At 49.2% G+C, this 19,284-nt stretch overlaps 1 protein-coding gene across 3 annotated transcripts in view; it reads left to right on the forward strand.

The window, feature by feature from the left end:
- Positions 1-19,284, forward strand: part of ESYT2 (extended synaptotagmin 2) — a 769,824-nt gene that overhangs the window by 311,772 nt on the left and 438,768 nt on the right. For all 3 annotated transcript variants that reach the window (XM_085631951.1, XM_085631950.1, XM_085631949.1), the window contains exon 7: positions 1,743-1,798. In XM_085631951.1, coding sequence (XP_085488077.1) covers positions 1,743-1,798 — 56 coding nt within the window. The remainder of the gene's footprint in view (positions 1-1,742; positions 1,799-19,284) is intronic.

Raw genomic sequence — 19,284 nt, forward strand, 5'->3', positions numbered from 1 at the left:
TGCAGGACGCGTACACCTCATACTAATCCCTGCAGTTGCAGAAGAGGTACGTGCATTTCATTGTAGGGTCCACTCATTACCACTTCGCGGTCTCCCCAAGTCTATTTGAAGGTGATGTCTGTCGTCACGGCCCATCTCAGGAGGTTGAAGATTTCTGTATTCCTGTGCCTGAACAACTGACTACTTAAAGCCAGCTCACATTAGATAGTGTCAGATCACCTGTTGGTAACAGCATCACTGCTGTTCGGCTTGTGCTTTTCCATCAAAATTCCCAAGACTCACCTAGACCCCTCTTAGGTAAATCTGAAATCCTCCAGCTTGCAATCTTCCTAGTCCAACCCGGTTGTGTGGTGGGCCCGTTCAAGTGGTACATTGCCGCCTTGTCCGTTTTCCTTTGCCTCCCAGACCAGCAGTCTTTCGTCAAAGTCTCCTGTGGTTATGAGGTTCCTGAAGTGACTTATGAACATGATTCCTGCAAATCCCTTCATCATACCCCAAAGATATTTCAACATGGTTATGACTTTCTGGATGGGTGCACCGTTGGGGCCCATAGACAGTTCTTTACATTTACAGACCCTGAAAATGTTTTTTTCTGGTTGCTGTTACCTCAGCAAGACATGTCCGTGAGCTTCAGGCACTGACCTCTCAACCACACTTCATGTGCTTCTTCCTGACAAGCTTATGCTTAGAACTAAAGTGACTTTCCTCCACAAGGTAGTGACCCCCTTCCATATGGGTCAAGCTATTAATCTTGCCACCTTTTATCCCCCATCTATCCAGCCAAGGACGAAAAGCCTTTGCACCGATTGGGCGCCAGGATGCGGTCAGTTATTATATTGACCACACTAAGGAGATCAGGTCTGACAGCTAGTTGGTCATAGGATACACAGGCGGCAAGAAGAGCAAGGGGTTCTAGAAGAGAACTTTGTACTGCTGCACACTTGTGTTACAAGATGTGCTATTCCCTCACGAAGGAGGAGCTGCCGGATAGTATCCATTCACATTCCACCAGGGCTAGATCTTCCACCACAGCCTTGGCCAGAGGTGGTTCTGTGATTGAGAATTGCTGAGCGGTAACTTGGGCATCCCATCATACTTCCTAAAACACCATTGCTTGGACTTGTCGGTGAGAAGGAATGGCCATTTTATTTATTTGGTCCCCCAGAGTTTCTTGATCTGACTTTTCCATCCGACCCTAAGCTGGTGTAGGTATTGCATTGAAAATCAGTTCAAGATGCGAGGTATCTGCAGGCATATGTATACATCAGAAGAAAAAGTTACTTACCTTTGGTAACGATCTTTCTGGTGGATACTCGATCTACCTGCGATTCCTCACACACCCAACCCTCCTACCTGTTCTGAAGGTATTGTCATAATCCTTTAATAAGCTTCCAAATTAGTTTGCTGAACTGTACTATTATAATGCTGATGTCTCATTGTCTCCGCCTCAAAAGGCATGGGTAAAAACAGTCAAGAACTGTCATCAGGGGAGCGAGGTGGGCTCTATATGGCTCCAGTAACGCCGCTGCGAACCCACTTCCAGCGTCTCCTATCAGTGCGGGAGACCGTTCCAGCGTCTCCCGCCGGCGCGGGAGAGCCACGTCAGCACCTGGGATATTGAAGAGGCGAGCAATCTGCAGGTAGATAGAGTATCCACCAGAAAGATCATTACTGAAGATAAATAACTATTTCTTAGTATATATGCAGATCTAAGACAATAACTTTTTCATTTCTTCTTACAGCTTTTGGAAATTAACTGGACGGGGCTGACTAATCTTCTAGATGTTCCTGGATTAAAGTAAGCATGAAGTAAATGTAAATATGGGCATTTGACAAAGTTAGACCTTTCACCAATATATCTATTTTATTAGTTGGTTGGAATATGACAAATGATTTACATATCGCTAAAATCTTCCATTTTAAATTAGTTGAAAACAGTATACTCCCTACTACAGATGAATAAATAACAAGGCTTGGGAATCAACGAGAAGGGTATTGGTTTGGTCGAGCTGCCTCTTATTCTCGCAAATTTCTAGCATTGTTTCATAATACGTACTATTTCTATTAACCATACAGATCACGGGCTGCATCCAAAAATACGGCTACGAAATAAGAAATTTTACATCTGCCTGACGAGAAATAAAATGCTGTGATTAACCCCTTTTGGAAAAAATGATCGCTCCCCATTTTATAATGGTTCTGACCGAAGGCATTAAATCTCCAAGACCGACCCGAAATCTTTCCATGATGAATGCTTTTATGTCAGAATATGACACAACCCCAATGCAAGATGGTCATACCCAGTACCAAGCCCAGAGTGTAGGTTGAAGAAGGCCAGGAACAGCCAGAAGCTCCCAAAATCACAAAAGACCTCCTCAGTCATTATTTATTATCCAAAATCCAAAACAAAATACTGTGAGTTCGACTCTAGGCGCATTACACACCACAGCACGCGCAAGCACACACTATCTCTGCAAAGAATGGATTATTCCACTGACGCATTGTTTCTGGAACTATTGGGAATGCTTTGTGACAGAAAAAAACTGTGACTGGAACATTGTCTTGACCCACTAGAGTTGGGTGTCAATCTGTGTCAGACTGGGACAGAAAATGGGGCCAGGCATCAACATAAAAGTTGCCCCCAATAGTGAATAAGAAAGCTTTGTTCAACACTGCAACATGTATGCACCCAGTTCTGTGGCATACGGAAATGCAGCAGAATGGGTTAAGGTTCCACCTGGGAACCACAGAATGGGACCACGGAGGGTGAATTACACGCTACCATTTACTCCTCTCGAAGTTGCTAATAGATTTGGGGCCTTATCAGGAGTCGATGACTGCGACTGACATAGTACTTCTTCTGTCTATGGGCTTAGCACACAGGGGGACCAGGTTGAGGATATGGATCCGATTCCCAAATTGCTGACTTCCTGCCCAAATTATTCTATCTCCGTTGGGCCACACTTGCCCTTACCGGCGACTCATACAGTGCCCCTGGAATACGCCTTGGCAGCCGTAGATGAAATAGCTATTAAACCTTATCGTTCCGCACACAGGGAGGAGTGGGTAGAGGTGGAGGGAGGTTGCTTTTCACGAAAGACCAAAGTTCTACAGGGGTCTTCATCTAAAGCACAAAGTGAGTTGGGGGTCTCTGCCCCTTCAAGGATGGTAGAAAGCACCCCGTATGAGATTTCTATGCCCACAAATAGGACCATGAGGCCACTAGAGATTCTGTCATGGAACGTGGCTGGGCTCCCTAATAAGCTAGGCAATACTGACTGGGAAACTTTTATCAAAGAACATGATATATGCATGTTCCAAGAGACGTGGGCCAGAGAAAACCTTTGCCACCCCGGTTTCGCAATTTTTAATATTCCAGCTAGATGGGGTGGGAAGGGTCGCCCGTCTGGAGGACTATCAACATGGATCGCCTGTCATTTAGGCTGTACGGCCGAGGTGGTAGAAACTAATTCACTGGACATTCTGTGTGTGGTCTTACGTTGGCCCAATGGGATGGGTCTGAGTCTGGTAAACATATATTCTAAACCAGTCGGAGTTGTGGCCACCTCAAGGACATTGGAGGATTTAGTGACTTTTCTTGACTCTTTCACCGGCCCAGATACACTCCTGGTCGGAGGGGATTTTAACATTCAGTTTGAACCACTTCCGACTCACCTAGATGGGATTAGCAGTGAGGAGGATGATTTTTGGGGAATCCAAAGTATTGCAGGTCCGCCAGTCAGGGCAGCATCACCCCTCTTATTGCAAGTTCTAACATTAACATTGGCATATTCACTTAGAGCATGCAATGGTAGGTTCAAGGGGGATAATCCGCCCCAGCCAACTTTTAATAGACCACGACAGGAGTCCCGGATTGATTACATACTGATCAGACTCCAGGATTGGAAATTGGCATTAGATTTCAAAATAGTCCCAAGGGTAGAGAGTGATCATAACCCCCTAATCCTTTCATTAGCTGCAGATGGTTTCCATAGGACCGAAACTCGAGGAAATAGATTACCTGCCCCCAGTCTCACCCTATCCAGTAACAGACGAAGATTAAGGTGGGACAAATTGCTAGAGAAACCGACCCGTATAAGGGCAATATACGAGCAAGTGGCATTAACCTTGGAAAGAGTGGAAAGTCTCCTGCCTCAACTGTCCTCGCCAGAAGGTTGTTCTTCCCTCGAGGATATTCATCAGACCCTCTGCGACAATTTAGCTGAGGTATTGAATCCTGTGGTCCGGGGCAGGAAACTGAGGAGTGAAAGAGCCTCATGGTTCAATGCCAGCTGTAGGGGAGCTAAGAAAGATCTCCTCCAAGCGCTCAAAAATAAGGAACCATCCTCGGTGATTAGGGAAAAGAGGGTGGCCTATAAGCTCCTCCTTGAATCTGCTAAAATAGACTGGGACTGGGAGAACTGGACAGAATTAACATCTGCTCTCAAAGTTAGAGATTCAAGAAAATTTTGGCACATAGTTAAACACGGCTCAGTTGAGCCTATTATGGCAATAGAAGGCAACATTGCACCGGAAGTCTGGGAAAAACATTTCTCATCGCTTTATAGTAGAGCTGGGCAAGACCAAATGGGAACTCCGCCTGAGAGCCTAGTGGCCCCCATCACCGATAATCATACTGAGCTGGGAGATTTTAAGCTGGAGGAACTGGAAAGGGCAATTACTTGCCTTTCCTCAGGAAAAGCGCCAGGCCTAGATAAGATCCCAGGCGACCTCTTAAGGCATGAAGTCATAATTTGGGCACTATACTTTTTGGTACTGTTCAATGCCATCATCCATGGGATGGCACTCCCTCCAACCTGGCTTGGGGCGGAGATTGTGCCCATTTTTAAAAGGGGCTCACCTTTGCTCCCCGCTAATTACAGACCGATCAGTCTGATAGACGTCCCACAGAAACTCTTTGCGAGGCTTCTGTTGGATCGACTTTTGGACTGGATCGAGGAGAGGGATGTTTTGAGCCCTCTTCAGGCCGGGTTTCGCCAGAAGACTTCTACTATAGACCAGGTCTTCAGGCTGTCCCTTCTACATTGGAAAACAATACAGTTGGAGGGTGGCAGCCTCTATACTGTATTTGTAGATTTAAGGGCAGCCTTTGACCTGGTCCCACGTGGTAAGCTCTGGGAAGTCCTGGCGAACGTTGGGATGCCAGCTGATCTCCTGAATATGATCATCCGCCTCCACACAAATACCTATGCTCGTGTGAGGTGCGGTGGGCAGGGTGCACTCTCAAACAAGTTTCCCGTTGAGAGAGGGGTAAGACAGGGGTGCGTACTTGCACCGACCCTGTTCTGCCTCTTTGTCAACGGGGTCATTGACCACCTCAACGGGGTCCCCAATTCGGATGTCCCGAAGCTGGCGGGAAGGAGGGTCCCAGCAATTATGTTTGCTGATGATACCCTCCTTCTCTCCAAGTCACCTATGGGAATCCAGCGTGTCCTGGATGGCTTTGGGGACTTCTGTAGAGAGCATGGATTGGAAATAAACACCACAAAGACCAAATTCATGGCCTTCAATCCGCCACCCAGGTTCCACCGTATTCCTCGCATAGGGGAAAATATACTCGAACGAGTAAGCACCTTTGAATACCTTGGTGTTACACTCAACGAGGAATTGGGGTGGGGTCAACACCAGGAGAAAACAAGGTTGAAGCTAGTGCAACATATTGGTGGAATATTAGCAATGGTGGGGAAGAATAGGTCAACCCTTAAACCCATAGGTCCTCCTCTCCACATTTATAGGGTCCAAGCAAGAGGAGCAGTTACTTATGGGAGTGAATTATGGGGTCACAAAGTACTGGACAGCTTGACAAAGGAGGAGAATAGATTCCTCAGGTGTCTAGTAGCTCTTCCTCCGAGTACACCGCTAGTGCCTCTACGACTTGACCTAGGCATTAGACCACTGGAGGAAGAGCTGGCACTTCGTCCCGTGATCTATTGGCGTAGATTGTGGACGGTGCCCGAATTGATTCACTACAGACAGGGCCTCCAGGAAGTTCTCAGCTTCCCAAATTCGGGGAACATTCCCTGGCTTAAATTCGTAAGGAATAGTTTGATGAGCCTAGGTCTAGATGCACTATGGAATGATCCCTGTAATGCCTGTCTCAAGCTTTCCAAAAAAGCTTTAACCAAAGTGTATCATGATTCCAAGGCACCTTTACTCCGACCTTCTAATTCTTTAGGGTCTCTAACAAATCAATTCCTTCTTATGAAGAGTACTTACACCTTTGAATTGGCCTTGGACAATGTTTACCCTATAATAATCAGGAAGCTTTATTTGCAATGGAGGCACGGGTCTTTGCCAATTCGTGCTTTCACCAGTTCCTGGTCCCTGTCGACACCCAGTATTTGCCCGGCATGCAGTCTAAGTGAGGAAACTGAGCTGCATCTTATATTCTTTTGCACGGGTTACACTGAGGCGCGCAGAAAATGGATTATTCCTATCTGTAGGAACCTGGGCTTCACCAGGTGCCATGAAGCCTTTAGAATTCTTAAGAGTGAAACGGCCGTGCACATTGTGTTTGCAGTGGCAAAATTCTTGGGGGCTTTCTGGCACAAACGGAAAAAATACTTAAAAATGCCAACCTGATTCATGTATGTAATTAGTATGTATTAGCTGTGTGGCCGCATTATTTTTAAAGATTTTATCTATTGTTGTTAAATGTTTTATACTGATTTTATGTACTTTTATGGAGTTACTCCGAAATAAAGTTTTCTTGAACTTGAATAAGAAAGCATAAAAAGGTGCGCATATTTGGAAATAGCGGCCGTTTTGAACGTGCAAAGACACTGTATGTAAATGTTTTGCAAGGTATGGAAGCCTGAATGGATTTGAGCTCCAGGCTAGCAATGTTTGTTTTAATATCAGGGAATTCGACAGTAAAAACAGGCCCACCAGACCATAAAAAGAGACACAAACAGCCAAAAAGCCGGCCCACACCGACCCTGGTTCACCTCAGTTCACAGTGCCTGGCCTCAGGGCTTGTTTCGGTTTCTACACTGAGCCTTATTTACTATTCTTACTGCTCTCAATTTACTAGTGGTATTTGTTCATACCGCTTTTAATACATTGTGACAGAGATGACAATATTTACTTTTTATTAAGTAAACCACACTGCCATCGCTGTATTCCCTTGTTCTGTCCCTAAGAATAATTATCTTGAACAGCTGAGTAAACGAGAGGAGCATCTGCGTCATGTGTATGTAATGCTGAACTTAGTCAGAAAGACGGTTTTTACTTTGTTTACAAGTCTTGTTGGCCAGTTATTGGCTAATTAAAGTGACTGATAGGAAGACGCGGTGCTCTGTTTTTCACCTGGCCTCTACTTGGTGTCCACTGCTGCCATCTAGTGACCAAAGGTGGCGATGTAAAAAAACAAAAAAAACACGATCAGAGCCGTTCGTTTTCATTTGTCGCCAAATGTATTTATCTACGTACTTTTGCTGAATTTGGATGTTACACCGCACAGCAGATGTTTCTGATCTATGCATGCATTGATGCCGCCTGTCAGTAGAGGGTTGAGTGTTAGATTACACGCCATCTTTTTAAACATGCATTGGCATAGCCAACAGGCCTGAATCTGATGTGCAACGCATGTTTTTATTTAATGCGATTTTATATAGTACGAACTTTATCCGAAGGTGTCAGAAACATATTTACACAGCATGATCCTCGCCATTGTTTGCCATGTTAAGACAAGCCTGTAGAAGAGTGCGTGTGTGCCTGTCCATGCAACAATTAGCAATGAGAAGCAGGCAGAGGTAGGGGGTAGGGAGATGTAAAATAGTCACTCGTGCATTGCTCTGGAGACGAAAATATATGCCCGAGCAGCCAATAGCATTAGGTGAAAGCGAATAGTGCCAATATCGGCAACAGTTATCACAAAGCACATAAGTACATAAGTACATAAATAAAACACACCACACTAATGTAAGTGGAGAAATATTGCTGCAGGTTTATTAGCATAACCAATATGCAAACAAGGTGGGTTATCTTACGGGCGATCCCAGGGCAGGCCAGCCCTATGCCGCCTGCCCGTCTGATAAGCCTAGAGTCACCATGGCAACGCCAACTGGTGTATACCAAATATTGGGAGGGTCCACCCCTCCCATCCGTGGACCACCAGTCCACTTGCTTCACACGCCCCCCCGTGATGGGTGGGCGGAGCATACATGGCAGCCCCCGGTTGCTCAGACCCACAACCGCCTTTCGGTTAACGGGGCGCCGTCGTTCTTCCAGGGGACACGCTAAAACATCCCTGGGTATCCTGGCTTAGCACCCCGCGGTGCTGCTGCATGATGTACCCCTTGGTATGTGCAGACCCTGGATCGCCCTGTAACTCCTCCTGCAACACAAAGTAAAATTGTTAGAAAAAACCTGCCCCCCCCCTTTGTCCCTCCGGACGCCGGGTAAGCGGAGGGGCGGGCAAGGCGAACGAGCGGACAAGAGGACGAGGAGGGGGCGGAGACAGTATATGTACCCCTGTCTCCTCCCCGCCCTCGCCGGAAACAGCTATCTGTTGGGGTCTCCCCCGGACTAGCCCAGGGACTCGACCTCCCACCCCTGTGCCTTCCTGTGGCACTAAGGCGGCCGCCCTCCAAGGGGCGAGCCGCTGCGCAACCCCCCCCCCGGGCAGCCTTACATAGTGCCAATATCGGCAACAGTTATCACAAAGCGCATAAGTACATAAATAAAACACACGACACTAATGTAAGTGGAGAAATATTGCTGCAGGTTTATTAGCATAACCAATATGCAAACAAGGTGGGTTATCTTACGGGCGATCCCAGGGCAGGCCAGCCCTATGCCGCCTGCCCGTCTGATAAGCCTAGAGTCACCATGGCAACGCCAACTGGTGTATACCAAATATTGGGAGGGTCCACCCCTTCCATCCGTGGACCACCAGTCCACTTGCTTCACACGCCCCCCCGTGATGGGTGGGCGGAGCATACATGGCAGCCCCCGGTTGCTCAGACCCACAACCGCCTTTCGGTTAACGGGGCGCCGTCGTTCTTCCAGGGGACATGCTAAAACATCCCTGGGTATCCTGGCTTAGCACCCCGCGGTGCTGCTGCATGATGTATCCCTTGGTATGTGCAGACCCTGGATCGCCCTGTAACTCCTCCACAGCCTTGGGAGTGGCCACCGTCACTACCAGGTCCCCCCCACCAAGGTAGACCTGTTTACTTACAACCTGCTGCAGCCCAAGCTTCCCCTAGGTCCAGTAGGAAAAGGTCCATGCCTAAACTAGAGAGGTGCACCCCATCTCCCTCCAGGCACCCTGTGGACTTGGCGTGTATAAGACCATGCCTGATGAAGCCAAGACCTCTTTGCTCTGCGCAACTGCGCATGGCTCCCGATAGGCCTTCATACCTACAGCATACTGATACCGGGCTTCTCCCAGGTCCAGCCAAAACAAGTCTACGCCCAACCGGGCCGGCGGCCAGCGGGCACAATCAGGACAGGTTCCCCCATCCTTTCTCACTCCCCCGTGGATTTGACTGAAATGACCTAAAACCTAAATTAGGCGATGGTCCAAGGTTGCCTTTGCATGGCTAAATAACAATCTCTTTGCCGAGACACTCCTGCCTGGCAGTGCCCATGCGGGAGGAGGTAAGAGTTGACAAGCCTGCCTTACTTCGTTGGAGTACGCCCATCGTATTCCATCAGTCACCACCAAATGTAAAGCCTTGCCCTCCCAAAATTCGGCTAGTATACCAGGGAGAGACCGATCAGGGTGACCACAGAGGAGAACAACGCCAATTGTTCTCCTGTAGATTTGTGGCCCAAAGTGTTGCCCCGTTGTTTCCCTTAATCGTATGGACCATAAGCCACTTCCACAAACTGCATAGCTGCCAGCCAGTGCTGGAGGGCGGGAGAAGTTACCCGGTACTGATACTCACATCAAAGGTACCTGTTTCGTCGAACTCAAGGGCGGGCTACTAAGTGAGCAACCAGGCTCCGCCCTAGTATCCAGAGGTCAAACCCAAGCCCCTCCAAGTTCTGCTGCCTCACCTGCCTGTTAACACGAATCCCAGGGCAGGCCACCGGCCTATAACCCATGCATGGCCATGCCTGAGCTAAAATACCTCTGAACAGCATTACAACAGGCTAACCACCAGCATTGCGTTCTGAATGTTTCTGACACTGCCAAGCAACATGCGCATAACTAGAGCAACTGGCACCATGCCATAAAAGTATCAATTCAGCCTTCTATGAATGCAAAATGTGCTCTTGTGGCAATCCGTATTAGTGTTCCCTCCAAACCAGCAGCCCTAACCAGGCAACCCGCACCCTCTTGGCACTGGCACTCTCCCGCCCCAGCAGCACTAGAGTGCCTGGACGTGTGTAGCCACCACCTACGTTTCATCACTGACGTTATATCGGGGTGAGATGACACTCACTTAACTCTACTGCTGAGTGCCCGTTGCACCATCGCAAGTATGTATTTGCCTACTCAGTGTCTGACTGCAAAGTTAGATGACCGTGGCAGCCCAGTCCTGGGCGAACATAGCAGCTTTACAGTTTCTGGTGCTATAGACAGTACCCGTAGCTTGATGGAACAGAATGCAATTCCCTTGCTCCTGTTGAGCACGAAACCCACAACAATTGCTCACCATGGTTCAATACCTTCCTGCTGCTCATCATGTCCTGGCAGAATGTTTACAAATCTATGTTCTGCAATGGCACTGCTTCGCAGCCTGCACCATTCTGCCAGTGCCGAAAAGACCTTTGTCATGCTGCCTGGCCTAATCAATCTTGCCCTGTTCTAGAAGCGCCCGCTTCCGCCCTAGAGCAAACAATGCCTGTTAACATGAATCCCAGGGCAGACCACCGACATCTAACCCATGTATGACCCGGCCTGAGCTAAAACACCTCTGAACGGCATGACAACGTGCTAACCCCCCCTTGCATTCAGAAAGTTCACAGACATCTACCAAGGGAAATGCGCATGATGAAGCAACTGTCACCATGCCATCAAAATATCAACTTTACCTTCTACGACTGCAAGAGAGCTCATATATTGTCCGTGTTATTACTCACTCCCTTACCTGTCAGGCCCTAACCAGGCAAACCGCACCGTCTTGGTACTGGCACCCTCCCGCCCCGGCAGACAGAGGGTGCCTGATCTTGTGTAGCCCCCAGCCATATGATGTCACTGACGGTATACCAGGGTACAATGTTAACAACCATGGTCTGCCATAGCGGGAGTGCAAGCTCTACTCAGTTCCTAGAAGAACCCTGGTTGACGCCCCCAAAATTACCACTTATCGCCATGTTGCCTGGGCAGGAGCAACTTGTCAACGTATCCAATGCAACCCAGCAGTCTAACCTTACCCATAATAGTGCCCCATCTGGATCCAGTGATAAGGAGGATATCTCCCTTGGCATGCCATTCCTTTAGCACCACATTTACAGCCTTAAACATGCCGCTTAAAAGGTATGTTAATGCTAAATGGATTGACTTCTGCTCTTGACAGCATCCCTTCTAACCAACTGTGTAGGGATCACTCAAGTTGATTCTAATGCGAGTCATCCTCTGTTAACCTGGCACTGCCTCACTCGTGACATACCGGTCACCCGAAGTGAAGGCTAACATAAAGCCCCCTACGGGGAAGGGGGAGCCCATCGTAGAGTTCAAGGATCATTTAACAACTAACTAATCTGCAGGGCTGCCCAGCACGCTCAGGCGATCCCCCTGGCAAGCAGACCGGCCACCAGCACACCGTGTCGTTACTAGGTGTTCCGCACATTGAAGTCCTGCCTGATCCCTATTCATGGCGAATTTCCGCGCATTGAGAAACCTCTCAATGTAGAAATGTAACAGCTGTGACGCCGTAGTAGAAACGTGAAACAAGAGCTCCCCGAATATGGGATACTGAGCACGACATGCGTCCCTATCTTTACTACAAAATAAGCACTCCCTACAGCCCACCCATCTGATGGCTACCCAGCTGACCAACAGAATCGTATCAAAACTGGCTCAAACGTGCACGTGCCGTGGGCCCACTGGAAGGCAACAGCCTTAAGACGCCTGACAGGTTTACCGCTCTGTGGATGCCTGCCTGATCACCCTTACTCACATCACTGATACCTGTTGAGTCGAACTCAAGGACGGGCTACTAAATGAACTTGCCCGGCTCTGCCCTTGTAACCAGAAGTCAGGCCCATGACCCTCTAGGTTCTGCAGAATCACCTGCCTGATAACTCCCAGGGCAGACCACTGACCTCTAACCCCTGCTTGGCCATGCCTGGGCCCGAACCCCTCTGGGAAGCATGACAGCAGGCTAGCCACCAACAAAGCATTCTGGATGTTCCTGACACTGCCAAACATGCGCATAAGTAAAGCAACTGGCAAACTGCCTAAAATGTCTGTGTATGTGGGCGCAAAGGTGTTGAAACGATAAACATGAGCTCCAGTTACATGACACCTGCGCACATATCATCGAATCCCTACATTTACTACGCGAGGAGCACTACCTCCCAAAGCCCATCTGTCCGCTGATCAGTGCTATGGTTGCATATCGTGAATTAATATCCCATCATCGCTCCGTTGCCAGGCCCACCGAGAGCTATTCTACATCATGTCATCCTGCCCATGAATACGACAACTGGGCTGTCCCCCACCTAGAAAACAGTCAATTCTACACCACACCCGGGGGAGCCCTTACCAAGCAGCGATGATCAAGGAAATGCACAAGATATACAGCGACCTTCTAATTGCCCAAATGCACACCCGAGGCGGGCTGCCGTCGACACACCTGGCTGACCGCCCTAATGTGACAGGGCACACAACGATGTGAGAGACACTTATCCATGACCATAAGTAAAGGGGGAGAAAGCATGTTGCGATGGTGAGAGAGATCTATATCTACGTACTGGGACAGAACGCGGGAGAGTAGCAGTGTTCAGGAGGGACAGTCTGCTCAGCAGAGGTCCAAGTCGACCTACGATCGTGACCTGCTGGAGAGACAGAAAACATAGGAAACAAGGAGACCTCTGAGTGTCACCTTCCAGGAGGCGCCCGCCCAAGCCAGGTGCACGTTAGGACCTTTTGGCCCCACCGTCCCTCAGCTGCAACCCCCTTGTGAACCAAGTGTTAAGCAGCAGATGCATGTGTCCCCACATGGCCACTCGCCGCCAGGCTCGTGGTGACTAATATGTACTCTCATTAATTTCCTTGGTAATGGCCAGGCGCCGCGGCTCTGACCCCACTGCCCGTCGCGCCTGGCCCGAATGGGTGGGCCTGTTGCCTGCGCACTGCACAACACTTGTTACCATCCTACCTCTGATGCATGGCGCTGACTCGACCCAAGGATTGGAGCGCTGTACATGAGACCGTACTAACCTGCATATTCAGACCCGGGGGATTAAGTGATTTGCCCAGAATCACGGGTGTGAACGCGACCTCGACGCTCGATCCCTGGTTCCTGTACCCAAGTCTGCGGCCTGAGCCTCGGCGCGCTGCAGGGACTCGGCGCTCCAAACCACCCCACCGCCGAGCCTAGCACCTCACACCCCAGGAGGCCCGGCGACCAAGAGGAGCCGCTGTGGGCGCCGCCCACCCGGACGCGGGGCGCACCCTTACTGCCGAAGTGGCGTGAGATCGCTCAACAGAGCAGGGAGCGGGGCCACGTGGCGTATATAGCGCGACTCGAACCCGGAGTATACAGGCGCTATGCATTAGACAGCATCGCAATACATGATCAGACATGCCACTAAAAGTGAATTGCCTCAGAAATACGTGATGAAAACGCGAGGCTCGATCCCTGGTTTCCTGTACCAACATTCCGCACCCTGGCCTGGGGACACGCGCATGCCAGGCGTCCCACCCCCTCGAATGCCGTGCAGTGCCCAGTACCCACCCTGGGAGGCATGGCAACCATGAAGCCGAGTGAAGCGCCGCCCCGCAGATGGCCGCAACGCGGACCGCACGGCGCTTGCAACCTCACTGGAGGATTAAGTTTGAACAATTCCACAACCGAACAGGTGGGGCGGCAACAAGGCGCAATGTGCACGAAATTTGACCGAAGGATAGGGGCGCAGCCCGTGAACCTTGATTTACATGACATTCAGTCACAGTGAATTGGTGAATTGCCACGCGCAAGCCAGACGCTCCACACCCTCACCACCGTGCAGTGCCCAGCCACTCCGGTAGTCATGGCGTTAACAAGAATCCGGGGACTGCAGTCGACCTTTGAATCTGCCAACCGATTGCTATGCTCAATCGTAGTTTTTTCGTTTTGTATTTAAGACCACGTGACAGGTCCGTAACCGGTAATCTTAACCCTGCCGAACAAATTCCACTAATGATTTTGTGGTTTAGAAATGCGTGTAGGTTTCTGGGTCTTTACACATGCCCTCGCATTGTTATCGCTTTCAGGAATTTCCAAGCAATTGTGCATACCACCTCAGTGTATCGACAGTTGCCAACTTCGCCAGCTCCTTAATCACGGTTTCCACCGGCATCCCCAGTAACGTAAAGACCCAACCGGCCCGAAATGAGCAAAGTCACAAAACCGGTGTATTCCTTATCTATGTACTTGGAACCGCGACACAAGTAATGTAACAATAAATACATGAGGAAGTATACAAAATTCTGGCCAGTACGGGGGTCAAACCACGACCTTGGCGTTATTAGCCCCCGATCTAACCAACTGAGCTTACCGACCAAGATGAAAGCAGCACGGGTTTTCCAACATTCAACGAGGGTCCGAGGGACTCTGAAAGAGCGTCGCTTGACTAGCAGCGTCGGCGAACATAACACTGAATGAGGAATGAGTCCTACAACTCATCAACTTCAACACGAAATATGAACCATATACCGGTGTAAATCACTCATTAACAATCTAAACCCGGTGGGCAAACGCACCCATAGCGATTGCTCGTGTGCAGCGTTGATCGACCTAAAATTAAGCAACAACTGTAGACTACCGCAAACCCGCACGTCGGCGGTTTTATCCAGGCGCCAAGAGGGGGTAAAATTTATAACTTGCCCAGGGACCCTGTCTGCTGAGCCCCCCCCGAGTCTAGTCGCCTGAAAACCGCACCCCCGGCAGCCGACTGCCCCCTCCTGCCGGGCCAAGCGACGTAAAATTAAGCGAGGGCACTCCCGGCCCGCTGGCCCACTATGCCCTGACGCGAATCAGGACGTCGCCGGATACGCGAGAGGCCCCTTGCTTCCGCTGCGTAGGTGAGAGGCGGATGTCTGCGGCCAGTGACCCCCCACCTGATTTTCCACGGCGCCGTAGTCCATCCGGGAGCCCACCCCGCCTGCTATACCAGAAATAATGCAAACTTAACACTGTGCCCTTAAGGAAAGAGTCTCCGCCGTACCCTCTGCCACAGCGACTCAATCGCGGGCGCCTACCCCGCCTGAATGCGTTTCCGCCCGGTCCGAACCGGGAACTATCGCAAGAGTGCTTGTCCTTAGCGGGTGCCCACCCCGTCCGGGACCTGACGCTGACAACGAAATATCGGGTGCCCACCCCGCGATAGGTAAATTTCGCGGGAGCCTACCCCGTACTTTCAGCGGCCGCCGGGAGCCCTGTTCCGCCGCGCTGCCCACGGCGACCCGGAAGGGGCTCCCGGCAGCCTCGTGTGGGAGGGGCAGGGCAGGAAGAGCAACGCCGCGACCTCCGCCCCCCGGCGGAAGACCACCCCGCACAGGGTCGTGTTGTCCTCGGGTTAAGAGCCCGTAGGCCCCACCTACCAGTCCCGGTCCCCAGAGGACAAGGAGGGGGCGGAGACAGTATATGTACCCCTGTCTCCTCCCCGCCCTCGCCGGAAACAGCTATCTGTTGGGGTCTCCCCCGGACTAGCCCAGGGACTCGACCTCCCACACCTGTGCCTTCCTGTGGCACTAAGGCGGCCGCAACCCCCCCCCCCCCCCGGGCAGCCTTACAATACTGCTCTGATCCAAGCAACAATGTGATCGACGCAGTTTTAAGCCAATGACTGAAAGAGTTTGTTCGAAAAGGCCAATGACTGAATTGGTCGGGCCCAAAGCCCTTTGAAAATTTCTGCTTAAACAGCTATACTGTCAGTCCCTACCTAAAAACAGGCAAGCAGTAAAAATGAAAGAAAGGCACCGAGTGCTCACGAATTAGGAAATGATTAATCCAAAATCACAGAAACGTCAGGAACTTTCCCTTGTACGTCTCCTCCTAGGTTTGATCAGTGTTTTAGACTTTTGTGGAGTTCACAAAGTGTTTTCTCTGGAAAGCAGCAACAGTCTCTCTGGCTCACAAGAGTTCTTACTCCTAGTATAGTTTTGTGAAATAGATCCCTGAACAATCAAAAGCAATTTTGTGCATGTGCAGGTGCCCTGTTTACATTTAAACATGTATAAATGCAACACTAGTGCAACTGCACTGTACTGTAAGTCTTCAAAAAATCACTGTAGTGAAAACACTTTTGCTTCCAACCAACTACAGGCCCCAGGTCTCATTGACGTTCCCCAAAAAATCTTCTCCCATCTGATCCTGGACCGCTTACAGGAGGGGATCGAGGAGTTTGATATCCTCAGTCCTTATCAGGCCGGATTTAGGAGGAACACATCGACCTTGGACCAGATTTTCCGTCTTATATTGTTATTCTGGAAGACGGTAACACTAGAGGGTGGCAGCCTCTACATGGTCTTTGTGGACCTCCGGTCTGCGTTCAACTTAGTGCCCAGGGCCAAACTGTGGGCGGTGCTCTTGGAAATGGGAGTTCCCAACGCTATACTGACGGTGCTGATCAGGCTGCATGTACAAAACTACGCACGGGTCAGATGTTGGAGGGAGGGGGTGCTGTCGTCCCGGTTTCCAGTTTGCAGGGGGGTCAGGCAGGGGTGCGTCCTGGCACCAACCCTGTTCTGCCTCTATGTGAATGGAGTTATATCGCATCTGGACGCGGTTCCCAACAATGATGCACCCAGATTGGCAGGCAGGAGGGTGCCGGCGATAATGTTTGCCGACGACACCCTCCTGCTTTCCAAGTCCCCTATGGGGAGCCAACGAGTGTTGGACGGCTTTACAGACTTTTGCCGATGCCGCGGACTGGAAATCAATGCTGATAAAACTAAATTTATGATTTTCAGCCCCCCGGCATCGACCCGCCCAACACCGATCTTGGGTTCGGTTAGACTGGAGAGGGTAAGACTTTCCAATATCTAGGGGTTACGATCAATGGAAACCTTTCCTGGGGCCCCCAACAGGCGAAATCACAACTTAAACCCTCCCAATTAGTGGGCGGCATCCTCAAAATGTCTAATACATCTACAATCAAGCCAGTGAGCCCCGCACTGGAGATTTACAAAGTGAAGGCGAGGGCATCGGCTCTCTATGGTGGGGAATTCTGGGGGTACACCTGTAGGCCGGAAATTCTTAACGTGGAGAACAAGTTTATGAGGCAGCTACTTGTACTCCCCCAAAGCACACCCCTCCTTCCGCTGAGACTGGACTTAGGACTGAGTTTTATTCAGGATGAGCTAGCTCTGAAACCACTTAGGTTTTGGCGCAGGCTATGGATAACTCCAGAACTGTCCAGTTATAGGCTTGAATTAAAGGATGTGTTGAACCATGGTAGTGCAGCAAAAATCCGCTGGCTTGCATTTGTGAAAAAGGAATTCGGGAAAATGGGACTATCGGACCTCTGGTATGACCGAGAACAGGCATGCAGGGGGGTTTCATGCAAAACGCTTGCGAAGTCCTTTATGGACTACAAACAAAACATATGGTTGCATGACTCCAAAGCTGGCCCTCTGACAACAACCTTCTTAATATTTAAACATTCATATGCCTTTGAGGAGTTTTTGAATTTCATTTACCCAGTTGGAGCTAGGAAGTTATACATCCAATGGAGATTCGCAACACTACCATTAAGGGCATTCACAAGCAAGTGGTCTACACCAACAAGCAACTCTTGCCCTGGATGCGGTGCGAATAAGGAGGATGAATTGCACATCCTCTTTTTTTGCCCTGCTTACAGAAAAGCCAGAAAGTACTGGTTGGTACCCTTGTGCAAGAACATGGGCTTTGATAAATGTTTTGTTGCAATGAGAGTCTTTAAAACTGATACTTCACCGCACATAGTTTTGCACTCTCAAAGTTCCTGCTAGCTATGTGGTCCAAGAGATGTTCTCTCATCATAGCGGCAACCGGGGGTGATTGCATACTATGACTGCATACCCTGCTTGATAATCTGATTTTATGTAATGTTTATTTTATCTCCTGTGGTCTTATACATGTTTTAACTGTTTTAACTGTACTCTTTTATGACTGAAAAAATTTCAAAATAAAGATCAAATGAATGAATGAATGAAAATACTTTTCCATGTAGGAAAGTCCCTTCTCCGTACACCCTCAACAATTTTCAGGTTAAATCCTTCCCCCAGTCCCCACTGTGTAAATGGGATGGGTAGAGTAAGTGAACTGACAGAAACCTATGAATTTGTGGTAGGCCTTCTTTTTCACACGTGTAAATCTAATACTAAACATGGATTTGCACTCCTAATTCAAGCCATTATAGCACATGCTATTTTAGTATGCATTGAAGAGGTGATGTATATAATTTTACATATGACTGCTATTAAAAGAGACCCGCTGAACAGGTCGGAGGTCATTTTAGTACTATGTTAAAAAAGAAAAACAAAAAGAGTTCTTAATTTTATCGTTAGTAATAAGTGTGACATGTCTGTGATTCTGATGCACATTGCAAATGATTCACGTGCCACATTTCAGTAAGACTGGGCCTCGTTGCTTGTGGTAGTTTGGCAACATAGAAACTCATTCTCTAGTCTAGGCATTGGAACAGAGAGGTGAACCTTGAGGTCAAGTACGAAAAGTCATAAAGCTGCACCGCCAGGTTTACTCCCTCCTACATTTGCAGGTTTCAAACTTTTTTGTAATTATAAAATCTTTTCTAAGCGAGGCTAGGAATTCTGCATGCTTGTCTGGCGTAATCCTGGAAATGCTTTGAGAATTCAGTTTTCACTAGTGAAAATATGAGCGCACACTTTTACGCGAGCAATAAAAAGTGCTAGTGAAAACACACTTGCTTACTCTTATTTTTTGTTTCCTCATATAGTGAAAGCCCCTCCTCTACCACTAATTGTCGGAGAGTTCCCGTTCCCTTCCCTCTCTGGAATGCGATTTACTCCTGCCCAGTGCTTAATTTGAGCCAATGGTTTCCGGTGCTCAGCACCAGCACTTAATTGGCAGCACCGGCATTTATGACAGTCTGCCACATGGTGGCTGTTTGCCTGTGTTAGAGTGAGCATAACAG

Source organism: Triturus cristatus, chromosome 10 (assembly GCF_964204655.1).
Source record: "Triturus cristatus chromosome 10, aTriCri1.1, whole genome shotgun sequence".
Lineage (NCBI taxonomy): Eukaryota > Metazoa > Chordata > Amphibia > Caudata > Salamandridae > Triturus > Triturus cristatus.